Genomic DNA, 14,212 nt, shown 5'->3' with positions numbered 1-14,212 from the left:
ATTTATAACTTCACCTTTATATATGCGTTTCTTTGAGAAATTGGGTAAAATATATACCATCATTTTTTAAAGTGATCTAACTTCATCGAAAAAGCTAGTTCCTTAATTGGGAAGATCGTCTCAATATAGTCATTATCCCTTAGCCACAAATTAATAAAAAAAATCATGATACACAGAAAGCAATTTCTTAGTTAATGAAATCCCCTATATTAAGGTTGTTTAAGAACAATCAGATGCGGATTAAAAATGGAAATTCCGTTACTTCAAATAAACCAAGTGTCGGAAAGTTCCTTTCAAAGTTGCTCTTACTAGACTGATAAACTATTTAGTATTTGTTAAAATATTATTTAAGCGAAAAACCTAAGACACCAAACCATATACGAACCTTCTTCTTAGGGCTTGGTTATAGGGTTACCAAAATACTACATTAATAAACATCCTCAAAAACTCCTTCTCCACCCCCCAATGAAATAGCAACTAAACTGGAATACTGAGGGTAGAGGAATAAGGGATAAAAATTAATAAATGGATTACTTATAAAACAACTGTGTTTGTTCATTTTTGTATCTTATTGAAAATAAACGTTTACTAAGGATACTTATATATACTACTGGAATATTGAGGGTAGATAAATAAGGGGTAAATATTGTTAAATGGTTTACATATAAAAACAATTGTGTTGGTTTATTTAAACTTTTACTCATGATTATTAAGATACTTTATTAATATAATAGTACAAGAAAATGTGAAAAGTACTCAAAGATAAATGTTATCGAATTATTTGACGTTAAAAGTCCACAGAATCTCTTAAAAAAATCAGGTCCCCGGCGTCACATACCTACCCGCTTCTAATCACACGTGATTACATAGCTTCAATCTCAAGCTTTAAAAGATACTGCAACCCTTTTATTTTCAGAATTCATTTAGAAACACCCTATTGGTCATCATCATCATCGTCAGCATCATAAAAATTCCTTGTAACTCCAAATTTTGCGTAAACACAATCCTAAAACAAAAAGATATCCATTATGAAGTGACTTTTCAGAAATCGTTGCGAACACAGTGTATGTGACAGAAGTGGAGAAAGCTAGCTGCTTCATAAATATAAGTGAACCAAATCGTAGAAGAGCCTTTAGCGGAACGTGCTAGAACTTGTTCTTTTTCAACCCTTTAAGAAATATATTAATTTTTAAAACGTAGAGGGGTAAGAATTGGAAAAAATTAACTTTAATTAAACAAACTTCTACTTCCAGTACCTTACGAACTGTCTTTTACGCATGTTATCTTTTCTAATCAACACGTTAATTGCAATATTCGATTTCCACACCACTGTCCAGAATAACCCGTCAGCCAGGTTGAAGCGAGGACATTTTTCAGAATCCCAAGTTCCGAAACAAACTTGTTAGTCACGTGCGACATTAAGGCCCACCCTCGGTAATTTTGAAAGGGCCTCATTTGGGAATAAGTTTTTCTTTTTATAAACAGTTTTATTATTATTTTAACACAACAACAACTGAGATGGGCCCCGAATTACTTAACTATAGTATATATGGATTTCATAGATTTAGAATTGTATATTTATATTAAAGAAAGTGGTTTAAATTAAAATTATAGAGTCTCTGAGGTTCGTTTGATAAAATGCACGATAAATATTTAAAAAATATACTGAAATACATGTTTCAAGTTTGATTGTTTCGTAAAAATCCAAATTTTTACATCTCCGTATCCACCGCCCTTTGAATTGTGTAACACACAAACCATATTCTTTTTGAATAAATTATGGTTTCCCGGAATCGGTTATTTCTTCATTCAAGTGTATAAAAAACACTAACCTCGAAATTCACCACCTCCCGCATTCCATTACTAGCCTGCCAAGGAAATAAAAAAATATTATTGTTTAAGTATAATGTTTAGCTTAAATACAGGGTGTTAACTAAACAACGATACAGAGCCAATTACTCAAAATGCGTTTTATGTAAGAATTTGAAATTTGCAGGTTACATAGAGGGTGCAGGGGGACAAATGTCAATGAAATTTTCAATGACCTTGAACCAGGTCTTCAAGGTCATTCAAATTTTATCTCGAGAACCATTAGGATTAGAAGAATGTTTCCAATTAGCAATGTGTTCTACGTTTAATTTAAAGTCTAAACAACCTTGACCCGATCTAATTTGAGCAAAGGGAAGCCGAGTTATGTTAGACCAAAAACAATAAGGTCGTGTGTGGTATTCAAATAAAGACACGACATTTAAGGGCTTATAATTTCGAAAACTACCAGATCTAATGGATCAAAATTGTCGTGACACTCTAAACGAGTTCGTAATTTGTAACTTATGATGACCTTGAACATTAGTTCAAGGTCTTTCAATTTATTTCAATTACTTCTTTAGTTTCTTTTGTGTTTAAAACATTTAAACTAAAAAAAGTTAATAAAAATACTTGGTACGTCTTAAATCAATTAATAAACATTAATTTTGGAGTTTTATTGGTTTATTTACCTCGGGTAAAAGGTAATTTGACTTAAAAAACCTTGCGGGACATTTTTCTAATTGGAACCATTCTCCTAATCCTACTGGTTCTCGAGATAAATTTTGAATTACCTTGAACTAATGTTTCAAGGTCATCATAAGTTACAAATTTCAAACTCCCCCACTCAGTTAAGACTGTTACGACAATTTTGATCCATTAGATCTGGTAGTTTTCGATTTATAAGCCCTTAAATGTCGTGTCTTGATTAGAATACCACAACCGACCTTATTGTTTTTTGTCTAACATAACTCGGCTTCCCATTGGTCAAATTAGATCGGGTCAAAGCTGTTTAGACTTAAAATTAAACGTAGAACATATTTCTAATTGAAACTATTCTTCAAATCCTAACGGTTCTCGAGATAAAATTTGAATGACCTTGAAGACCTGGTTCAAGGTCATTGAAATTTTCATTGTCAATTGTCCCCCTGCACCCTCGATGTAACCTGCAAATTTCAAATTCTTACATAAAACACATTTTGAGTAATGGGCTCTGTATCGTTTTTTAGTTAACACCCTGTATATCATTAACTCCTCGAAACATTTCGGGGAACAGGGATAAACTGGTCACGTGGGCAAGTAGGCAGAAATCTCCTGAGAAAAATTTGTTATGGTCTTTGCTAAGGAAGCTGGACCAAGAGGTTTAGCCTAAATATATTTCATTAACTCCTCGAAACCTGTCGGGGAACAGAGACGAACTGGTCTTTTAGAGCTCTTTAGTACCAATATTTTAATTGCACAAATAAATAACATATTGGCACCTTTAAAGCTTTGACGATGGTTGAAATAGAAAACTTGCAAACAAATTAATATAATAATAATAATAATAATAATAATAATAATCAGCTAGGCTAATACCCAAGGCACCACCATAGGCCTAAGTCATCATGCGACTTTTGAAGCCATTAATTCAGGTAGCCGGGTTACAATGCGTAGGAGGGTGTTGACAAGCCCTGCATGCCACGCGTTCGAGCCAACAGCTCCCTACACTAACAGTAGTCTAGGTCAAAAATGAAAAGTGCTGGCAATTTGGATATCGCTAACCGTTCAAATGTAAAGGGCTCTTTACTTTAAATTATAAATACCAAACAAAGTGTTAGTTCTTACTTCGAGTTGTTCCTTTTTGCTCTTAATACAGATGTTAACCTGAAATTAAAATTAAAGAAATTTAAGTTGGTGCGTTTGATTATACATTATAATGCGAACTATAGTTCAATTCAATTTTAAGTAATTGGAAATGTTTTTGTAGCCTACATTCTACTACAAATACAATTTGGTCGTTCTTCAACGAAAATCTTTATAAGTTCTGTTTTCGGTGAAAAACTGTTTCAGGAATCTTCATCATTCGTCTTAAAGTTCAGGGTGCATAACCACCTAGGCGATAGCCGCCTCAACCTCTTACAATGGGACTTTCGTCTATTAAAAGTTTAATTTGGTTTTTGTTAGCAATTCTCAGCTATCTCTCTAGACCACTCAATTTCGAAGGATTAAATGCAGCATTGTAGGCGCTGTTTTAATTGCAAGCAATTTCAATACCCTTGAGGACGATGTAGTTCAAATAACGAGGGAACCGTGCAAAACAGTTTTTCTATTATTTTTTGGTTAGCCACAATTTTACGATTTTATGTTGTCAGGTGGTTAAGACATTTATTTATCTGTTGTTTCAATAAAAATATGGCAATAATCGAATAATGAACCGAAATTCAAATTATATGGCCTTCCCAGCAATTAGATGCACTATACTTTGTACCATAATATCAAATATGTAGCAGGGTTATTTCGAAGACCTCTACCTTTACAAAAAAACTTAGAAATTCATTTCACAAAAGGGTATATTGAAAAATTAAAATTAATTTCAGTTAATGGGATTCAGAGGTTTACTCCTAAATATGGTTTCCCGCTCATAAGACCGCACCCGAACTCTAGCAAGACTCAAGAAGAAATACTGGGGTACGATCAGTAAGGCTAACCGATCACACTGACGCTGCTCATTAGTTGTTTATCGAAGCCATTTCCAGGAGGTGTCATTATCTCTCATGAGGCACCGTTAAATATTGTGTTATCCGATCTTTTTCTTTTAATGAACTGACCTAGGCCTAGCTTTATTTATTTTACAATATAGCGCTAGTTTCGATACCCGTAGTTACTTTTCTTTTTAAAATTAATACCGTTTTAGACCACGCATTTATCAATTGCAAGTTTATTAATTAGTTAAAATTAACAATTTATTTTTTTGTCCCAGAAATATTAAAGATACTTCATACGTCACGTTTCCAATCGATTTACTTTATTAGAAATCTGATTTTATCCGATGAGTGTTATTGAACGCAGCCTGAGTGTGAATTGCCAACGAAACCCATTTTTTTCCCTTTTTTCTTTTAAAATTTATATTTTCGAATCACCTTACGTCGACGCAACAACTGCTTAATGTTTCAATTTATAGTGGCAAAAGTAAACAAGATCCGAACTTACTTCAACCATCTTCGCATCGACGACGCTTTTGTCTCTACACATCTGTACCACAAAGCCCGTTAAATTGATTCCCAAATTCTCTTCAAGGCAGGAATCAAATACATCCGCTGCCTAAATTTAAAAAAAATGCCAATAAACAAAACGTTTCAAAAACTTAAGAATGAAGAGCTTTACATGATTGTGAAGTCTGTAAGACCTTAAAGAAGCTAAATAATTTATAAAACGAACGCAGCCATGAATAAATTGTATTTTGGCTGCTAATTTAAAAACCCATTTATTTTGATAAACTGGGATAACAGATAAGGGACTCTAGTTTTTATTACTTTTAAATTGTGTTTGAAAATTTTGATGTCTAAAATCTTTATTTGTAAAGTGAATACGTTAATTTTCAAGAATACGAATTAACCTACTTAAGTTCCTGATTTAAAAGCTCATAAGAGATTCGTGCTTTATTTATAAACTTTTTAATTTAAATAAAAGCAAAATATAATATTCGTTTTGTAATAATTTTTATAGAATTCCAAACTCACTTCTGGAGACATATTATCTCGAGCGCATTCCTCAATTTTCGTCGCTGCAGAAGGATCAGCATTCACGGGTTCTGCAAAAAAAACCAACACTAACAATCTAAAAAATATATTTTTTCTCTTTAATTACAGTCCAGTAATATAAAATAAACGTGTGCTCAAGCTTCTGAAAAATTGCAACGAAGCAAAATTTTGCAGTCGTAATATTTATTGTGTCAAGAGCCCGTATTATTTAAATGAAAGCACAATATTGCATGTTTTTCCCCAAATATTGTATTTTTATTCAATTGAGTTGTAGCATTTACAATGAAATTGCCCAAAACATATTGCTCAGATTATATTTTAAAATAACAATTATTTTTTCATTAATTTTGTTATAGATGTGACATCTCTTAATTCAGTACAAATTCAAACAACGTGATACAATGATATTTTTTAATTTTTGAAATCTTGCAACCCTTGATTGAGACGCTAATTTAGGAAGGACGTGCATGTAGTAACTCTTTTTACTTAGTGGGCATTCGCATTTATATAAAATTTAGATAATTAACCGGAACTGAACCTTAAAAAATTAAACGTTTCTTACCACAAAATGTATCTCCTTTTGTACTTCTGCCACAAAAAAGAAACACGCCAAAAATCAAAAGTGCAACTTTCGAATTCATTTCAAAGCCGTTCAGTTGTCGTCGTACCTCTTTTATGAATTTTCAAAATGTAAGCTTTGTTCCTATCGAGGTGCTTTATATATTTCATTATTCTTATCATTATTACAACAGAAACATAGTCCGTTTTATAATTATTTCCTTCGCGATGTTAATCACCGCTTTTAAAAGGATATCCACGCAATTAAATTATCGTAATGACAACCCTCTTTTCCTCGTTCAGGGGTTGACCTTTCAAAAAGATAAACCTATATTAAACAAACGCCAAGTGGTTGTTACATTGGTAATGGTCCAATGGCGCAGTTCCCATTTGTGCTTTTTTCAAAGGCGCATTTTTTATAAGTACATTTTCCATTTGCGCAGATATTATTTATTTGCGCGGCTCCTAATTACTTAAATAATATATATTAAGTATTTTTCCTTGGAAAAAGGTATTTCGTGTCGTTTTGTTTTGTCATAACTCTGTATAGCATCCAGATGAACTGCTAGTGTATGTTTTATGTTCCTATAAATAAATTAAATACTGTTAGTTGAACTATTCGCTAGGGTATATATGTTTAGTCGAACAGCAAAACGTAGTTTCTCGGCTTTTTAGCTTAGATGAAAGTGTAGTATCTGTTACTCTGTGAATAAGTTTCTCGGTTCGAACTAATAAATGCAGCTTGTACTATGTTGCATAAGACCTAATTCAGCTGCATTTTGGCGAGGTCAAGCTTACAATCAGGTGGTAAATTCAGAAATCTTAGCCAGTGCCGTCTTTCCCATTGGGCAAATAGGGCACTGCCCTAGGGCCCCAAGATTTTGGAGGGCCCCATTTTCAACTTTTGTAGGGAGAAAAAGATGAATTTTACAAATATGGTTTTTCACATTTTTTTATAGTAGTATTATCTATTCACATTTTACAAATTATTATCTAAAACATATATTTTCGAGATATAGATGGTGTAGACCGTCGCATTTTTTATTTGAACCAATATTTGTAGATTAGGGCGACGATGGACTTCGCATTGGAGGTTAAGAAATTGTCTGGAATTATTAGGGGCCCCGCGTATCGCTTTGCCCAGGGGCCCCCAATCACGTAAAGACGGCCCTGATCTTAGCCGGACCAGGGATAAAAATGAGTGCTTACATTAATGGAAATTTCATATTTCTCAGGGAACCTGAATATTTTGGTTCATTAATGATTTCTTGTAGTTTTACGTTCACTTTTTCTTTGGGTTTGGTTATAGTTGATAAGCAGCCCCGGTATTGGTCATATGTATATCCACTTTTTCGACGTCAAGTTAGATGGGAGGCATTGGGAAAATATACGGTTCTTCTTTAAATTGTAATAAAAAATAATCAGCTAGGCTAATACCCAAAGCACCACCTTAGGCCCAAGTCATCTAGCGACTTATAATGCCTTAAACGGGTGGCCGGGTTACAATGCGTAGGAGGGTGGTGGAAAGCCCTTCATGCCACGCGAGCCAACAACTCCCTACACTAACTATTACCGTTAACCTCTTAGTTTTTATGAAAGGGGAAACCGAATGACTCGTGGAAATCCCCCTTGAAATAGTGAGGAGAGAACTTGAAAGCTCTACGCAGAAGGAAAGATTCCGAGTTTTCACCCAGTGCCACAAGCTTGAATCGAACCCGCCTCCTCTTAAAGGGAGTAGGTACCTCAAACTTTATGGGGTACCAACGAATTTCACATTTATGCCACATTATTTAACAAAAACTAGGAACAACTTTTCACATTAGAAATCAGATGATTTTCGATTTATTACATACTTCCTTTAAAGGTCCAGATTTTTTACTTGGCAACGATACGTTAGGTGAGGATAGGTTAAGTTAGGTTAATATTAAGTTGGACAATACTTAGCTAGGTACTGTCATCTATTTTGCGTTATAGACAGCCCATCGTGATAGCAAGAATGGGTTTGAGGTGGCGCCGCGCGCACCTAGCACAGTGAGTGCGCGGCACCGTTAGGCGCCAATACATAGCGTATGATACTTTAAGTCTATATGCACCGTCTCCTATTTCGCTAGCTTTTCGTCATAACACGCGTTGCGTATTACCTACTGTTTATTTCGTCTAATACGCATGCGCGCGTCGTTACGTAGACGCTGTCACGTTCCTCCTCCCACAGTCGCCGGCGAACACATTGTTCAGTACGTTTGTCTGGCTTCTGTTCACGCTATTTATTTCGTGACAAGGCTTATAGTTTTAAACATGATTTAGTTTCAAATAAGTTTTCTAATAACTCGAAAACAAGTCGTGTTACATTATTGAAATTTGCGAGACAAACTCACCGTGGTGGGATTCTTAAAATTTTGTAAAATTTGATGACCTTGAAAACGCGGTTCAAGGTGGAGAAACAATTGGGTGTAAAAACTAGGTTTTAATTAAGAAAGTGCGTATCACCACATTCTCGTCCAAGTAGCTTTGAACAATTTCTTCAATCGGTTAAGGAAACGCAAAAAACTATAAAATAACAGACTATTAAAAATTAATTTCAAGAACTCCTTACAGTTTTTTTAAACTTAACCGTCTGCAACTACACACGCTTGTGCACGTTTAACTAAAGCGTTTATTTTGTTCTAAAACATTTCTTGTGTGGTTTTATGAAATGCATTATATATTATTATATTTATAATATATATATATAAATGAAACTAATTTCTTCGAACGTTTTTGACAGCACTCTACAACTTTCTCATTGAAACGTTTTTTCTAGCACCTACCGGTGAAAATATATTTTTTTACAAAAACCTGAAATTATTTCCGATTTTTCTGAAGTATAGGATTTAAAGCGATCCCACATTACAAATAATACCCTGCAGTTTCTGAAAAAAAATGCCCAGTCAGAGCAATTCAAAACAGCCTGTATATAGAGCTCTGACACTGGCCATAAGCTCAGCCTCCGTTTCCATGACAACCACTGTAGCAGACGACTTTTCATACCCTTGGAGGACAAGCACGGTTTTACAGCGGGAAGAACTATGGAAGATAGCTAGGCATTTTTAATTTATTTCAGTTTTAAAATTGGTTATAATTCAAAAGTTACTAATAAGTGAATATTTTAAAAGTCCGTGTATTACGGACGTAGTAGCGGGGAAGCGGTATGCTAATAAAATTACTTTTATAGATGGTGAAGATACATATTTAGTTGGGGTTAGGCCCAATGACAACATAACTGATATCAGACTGTGGCTTCCAAGTACATATTTAGATTCATTTACATACTTATTTTTACGTAAAAGTGCATACACACTTGATGAATTGAAAGCTTATAAAAGTTTAGAAGCATACAATTTTTTTGGTGACAACTGTTTTTTTCCCATTTTTAAATGCAAGCAATTTCACCTCAGCACAATGGAAACCTACTGAATCCTCATATCTATGAATAATTAAATATAATGTTTTAAATGATATTTTTACCAGCAAGTATTAAATGTCCTGGCCCCAGATTTTTTAATATACCACAATTTTTAGTCAAGTGTTTATCAGACACTTTTCCACCCAATGCTTTGGAAAAAATGAAACAGAGCATACAGTGGTTACTCCAAATAAGAATTTTTCTGTATGATGATGTTTGTATTGCCACCGGGGCTGCCCTTTAGCTAACAAATTTGACTGTTTCAGGATTTTCATGGAAAAACCGTCTATTTTAACAGTTCCTTTATTCCCTAACACATAAGTAGAAGGAAAGTAAGGGCGAGACGCCAGTCCCAGGATCGAGGATCCAGGATTTTAGGGGTGAGATGGGGGTAAAATCGTCGAAAAGTCAATGTATTTAGGGTATTTCTCGCGACGATTTGTTTTCCCGTATATCAACATATTGTGTCCAGGCCAACTTGTTCATTTATCTACGCTTATCTCGAAAGATACTTGAACGTATATCTTATCAAGTGTTATCGTACGGAATAAGTTGAAATGATGTAAAAATTGATAACCTAGGCGACGCGTGCGCAGATTACCCCGGGGGACGCGGTTAATTTGAATTTAAGAGTGTTTTGACGTCATGGAATATTCGTTGTTAAAGTAGAATGGAAATATATTTAAACTTCATTTTAATATCATTGTAGTAATTAAATATGCTTGGCACTTGAACCAATCTCACGAGTATTTCTTAAAACGAATATCTCGATCGCGTTTTATCGTACGAAATAAGTGGAAATTATGTAAGTTGTATGATACTTGATAACCTAGGCAGGAAGATAGCGCGCACGTGCTTGGATTACCTGGGAGGCGCGGATTGCCCGGGCGCGCGGTTAATTTGAATTTAAAACATGGATTCCCTCTCAGAAATAATTCATGTACCCAAAATTGGACCGCAAGTTTTTTTTCTTTTTAGGGGAATCTCTATGGGAGTTTAACATTACAATAAAGCTAATAGGTCCAGTTTGGGGTACTTTTGGTCCGAAATGGGGTACATAGGGCCGAAAATGGTGACTTTGGTCGTTTTTAGGGTACTTTTGGTCTAATTTGGTCCATTTTTGGGTACATCAGAAAAGCAGTTGGAAAAACGAAGAGCCTTATTTTTTTTCCACCCATCTCCAAACTCCAAAAATGTATTGCTTTAATTTATTTATCGCTTCCGTAGGTATAAAATAAGATAAAAACCTCTTACCTATATTTTAATTACGGTAAATTAAAAATACTTAATTAGTGTACTAAGTTACGTTTAACAATTCCAATATGTAAATATAGGTAAAAGGATTGAAAAATTACTTAAAGTAAGCGGTTTTACTGATAAACTCTAAAGGAATTTAACTTTGAAGGGTATCTTAGATTATTGTTTTTAATTTTATTCAAGTTGAAAACGTATTAAGAGTCCTTCAAAGTACTATAAAAGGATTTTATTTACGAACTAAATTCATATTTTCTTCAAACTTTCAATTCGCTTTTATTACTATTTAAATACGGTAAAATATAATTCTTATACACAAATATAGTCAGAAAGATACTATAAAACACTAAAATTAAAATTAAATTAAATTTGTGTGGATAAGATTTGTAAATATCATTTTGAAACTAATAACTTTCATGTGAGCTCTGTTATTGAGATTGTTATTCCAATAAAGCAATTCTTTGGGTAGTGGGGAGGTTTTCCGGGAATTTTCCCGCATAAGAGTGTTTTACCGCGTATATTTCCGTATAAGGGCGTTTTCCGCGTAGTTTTTCCGCGAATGAGCACGTTTTTCGACACACCAGCGCGTTTTCCGCGTAGTTTTCCGAATTGGGGATTTTGTTTCTTGGTATGTTGATGAAAACTGAGAAAAAATTGGGATATACTGATAATATATTACTCTTATTGACGGGAATTCTCGTCACTGCTTATCGAATGTATAACACCTTTTAAGGAAAATAAATTTTTGAGACAAGGCTGCCATCTATAGAAGCGTTTTACAGTTCATTTAAAAATCTATTTTTTTAAATCATCATCTCGTTCGTAATTGTCTTTCTATCTCTTCAATTTTAAAAGAATCCTAATTAATTCTATATTTTTAACATTAACAAGTCTCCAAATTATACCAACTTTTAACCAATTTTCCCCAATTGTACTAATTTTTAACAGAATTTCCTAAATTATTCTAATTTTACCATAAGCCAACTTAATTTCAAAACTATTGTCTATTTATGAAAATTGAGTTTTGTACGTATTTTGAATCGTTTCATTTTTATCCCTAAAATGGGTGATTTGTAGGAAATTTATATTATTTTTATTGGCTTTACGATATTTCAAGTTAATTTATAAAATTTATAAATGAGTTTAATTAAATTAATAATTAAGTTTCGTTCGTATATTGAATCGGTATTTATTTATAATAATTTTTTCACCTAGATTAATTTTTTATCCCCCACACTCTCGATCCAGCTCCCTACTATACGTGTCCATTTATAATATCAAAATTGAACCGTCATGAATAATCCATATAAAAGTAAAAGACGCGGGCGTCTTGAAGTCCAAGTTTCGTTTCCACTGAAATAGAAACAACAAGAGGAGAGGGTCTTTCTGGTGACCTAACTTTTAACATTGCTGGACGTTTTATATTTATTGTGTTCTGTTACTTATAGTCATATGGATTTCCATTCATTCGAGGAAGTTAGTGAAATAGTGGAAGAGTATAATAGGACGTGGTTAGATATGCAAGAAATAAAAGGGCATTTGGACGAAATAAAAAAGCATTTAAAAAAGTGGGAATTGAAGTTAGAAGAAGCTTGTCAAAGGGAAATTGTACTGATAAATAAAGTTAAAGATATAAAAACAAATACAATTGGATTGAAAATATTGGAAGATAGTTGGAAGAGAGCAGAGAAGTAAAGGGATAATATTGTATGTCATTGATTGGCTTAAGCCCTGTTAAATAAAATATAAAATAAAATATGAAATAAAATAAAATATAAAATAAAATATGAAATAAAATAAAATAAAATATAAAAAAAATATTAAAATATTAAAATTACTAATTTTTATCAGAATTTCCTAAATTATTCTAATTTTTACCATAAGCCAACTTAATTTTAAAACTATTGTCTATTTATGAAAATTAAGTTTTGTAGATATTTTGAATCGTTTCATTTTTATCTCTAAAATGGGCGATTTGTAATAAATTTATATTATTTTTATCGGCTTTACGATATTTCAAGTTAATTTATTGAAGAAAATATTAATTTAGTTTGTAAATTTATCTGTCCATAGCCATTTGGAGATAATTTCTGCACAAATTTACAATATTTATAATTTTTCCAAAGGTACGAAACTATGATTAAGATATAAGTAAGTTGTATATAAAACAGTTCTGAATAGAAAATTAAAATAAATAATAATGTTTTTAATATCTGTTTAAAAAATAATATTTATAGTAATTAAAGGTGGCAGATGTTTTCGCAAACAACCAGTGTACTTTTTATCAAATATTATAAACGATTTAAGCAGCGTGCCTATATTATTCTGTCTGCGTATCTAATTTTTTTTAAATTTAATTTCCATCTGTATGCATTTGGATAGAGCATACCTTCGTTTATCGGAGCGAAGACCGTGTGGTACAGCTTAAATTTGCTTTAATTACCCTGAAATGATAAGATTACGATTATTCGTTCTACAGCTGAACAGAAAATGACATAGCGAACGAATTTTCCAGATTTCTTTTGAACCTCCATCCGTAAATGCTACAAGAAAAACCTCGTCCTTCACCATAAGAAAGAAAAATGGGGAATATGATTAAGTTTTGGTTATCGTTTTGTTCATACTGTAATAGCAACAATACTAAGATGACTTTTCGATAAAGGATTAGTTTTGCATAACTTTTGATATTATCGCGTTTTGATCCTTAATACCGTATTAATTTCCACACAATTGAAGAATATAAAACACAATGCAAATAATTTAATTCTTTTAACTGATAATACTGATTTGAAAACCTTGATGTAATTTTATTTATAAGCTGTGGGTTTTTATGCTATATAATTTCAAATGCAGGTATTGTTTAAAGTACAAATGCATAATTTAATGTATCAGGTTTTGTATTTTTGTGTTTATTGATAATATAAATACCGATAACATTATGCAACTACACATGATACTTTTAGTATTTCGTTTATTATTTTCCATTGCCGCCGTTAGATGTCACCAAAGCATCTATTTAAATAAATTTATCCCTTGTTAAAAAACTTTGTTTTCTAGATTTGAGGTTTGCTTTTAAGCATCACTGTAATTAAGAAAGAAATATAAAACATAATGCAACTAATTTTTTTTTACCTGAGTGTAATACCTTGATATATTGTTTAACTTCTTTCATTTTTAAAAATGTAATTGCTTGACTTAAATAAAGCGTGAAAATTATTAGTTTCAAATGATATTTACAAATCTTATCCACTCTAAAGTCCATTTTTCAGGTATTAGTAAGTATTTCATACAAACTAACTTCTAAGTTTGAAAAAAAATATGGATTTAGTACGTAAATAAAATCCTTTTAAAGTACTTTGAAGGACTCTTTATACGTTTTGAACTTGAATAAAATTAAAAACAATAATCT

The 14,212-nt window shown here is 32.5% G+C and overlaps 1 protein-coding gene across 1 annotated transcript; it reads right to left on the bottom strand.

Moving 5' to 3' along the window:
* Positions 1-709: 709 nt before the first annotated feature.
* LOC149939367 (uncharacterized) lies at positions 710-6,190 on the bottom strand. The gene is made up of 6 exons (XM_090179151.1): positions 6,112-6,190; positions 5,529-5,599; positions 4,999-5,109; positions 3,634-3,672; positions 1,833-1,868; positions 710-1,006 (listed from the first exon to the last, which is right to left on the bottom strand). Exons 1-6 carry the CDS (start codon positions 6,188-6,190, stop codon positions 935-937), a joined length of 408 nt encoding a protein of 135 aa, XP_090035277.1. The 3' UTR covers positions 710-934.
* Positions 6,191-14,212: the final 8,022 nt, after the last annotated feature.

This window comes from Leiobunum rupestre, chromosome 6 (genome assembly GCF_980474605.1).
Source record: "Leiobunum rupestre chromosome 6, qqLeiRupe1.1.hap1, whole genome shotgun sequence".
In the NCBI taxonomy this organism is placed as follows: Eukaryota; Metazoa; Arthropoda; class Arachnida; order Opiliones; family Sclerosomatidae; genus Leiobunum; species Leiobunum rupestre.
Note: the sequence above shows the minus strand (reverse complement) of the source record. Positions and strands in the feature narration are given on the sequence as shown.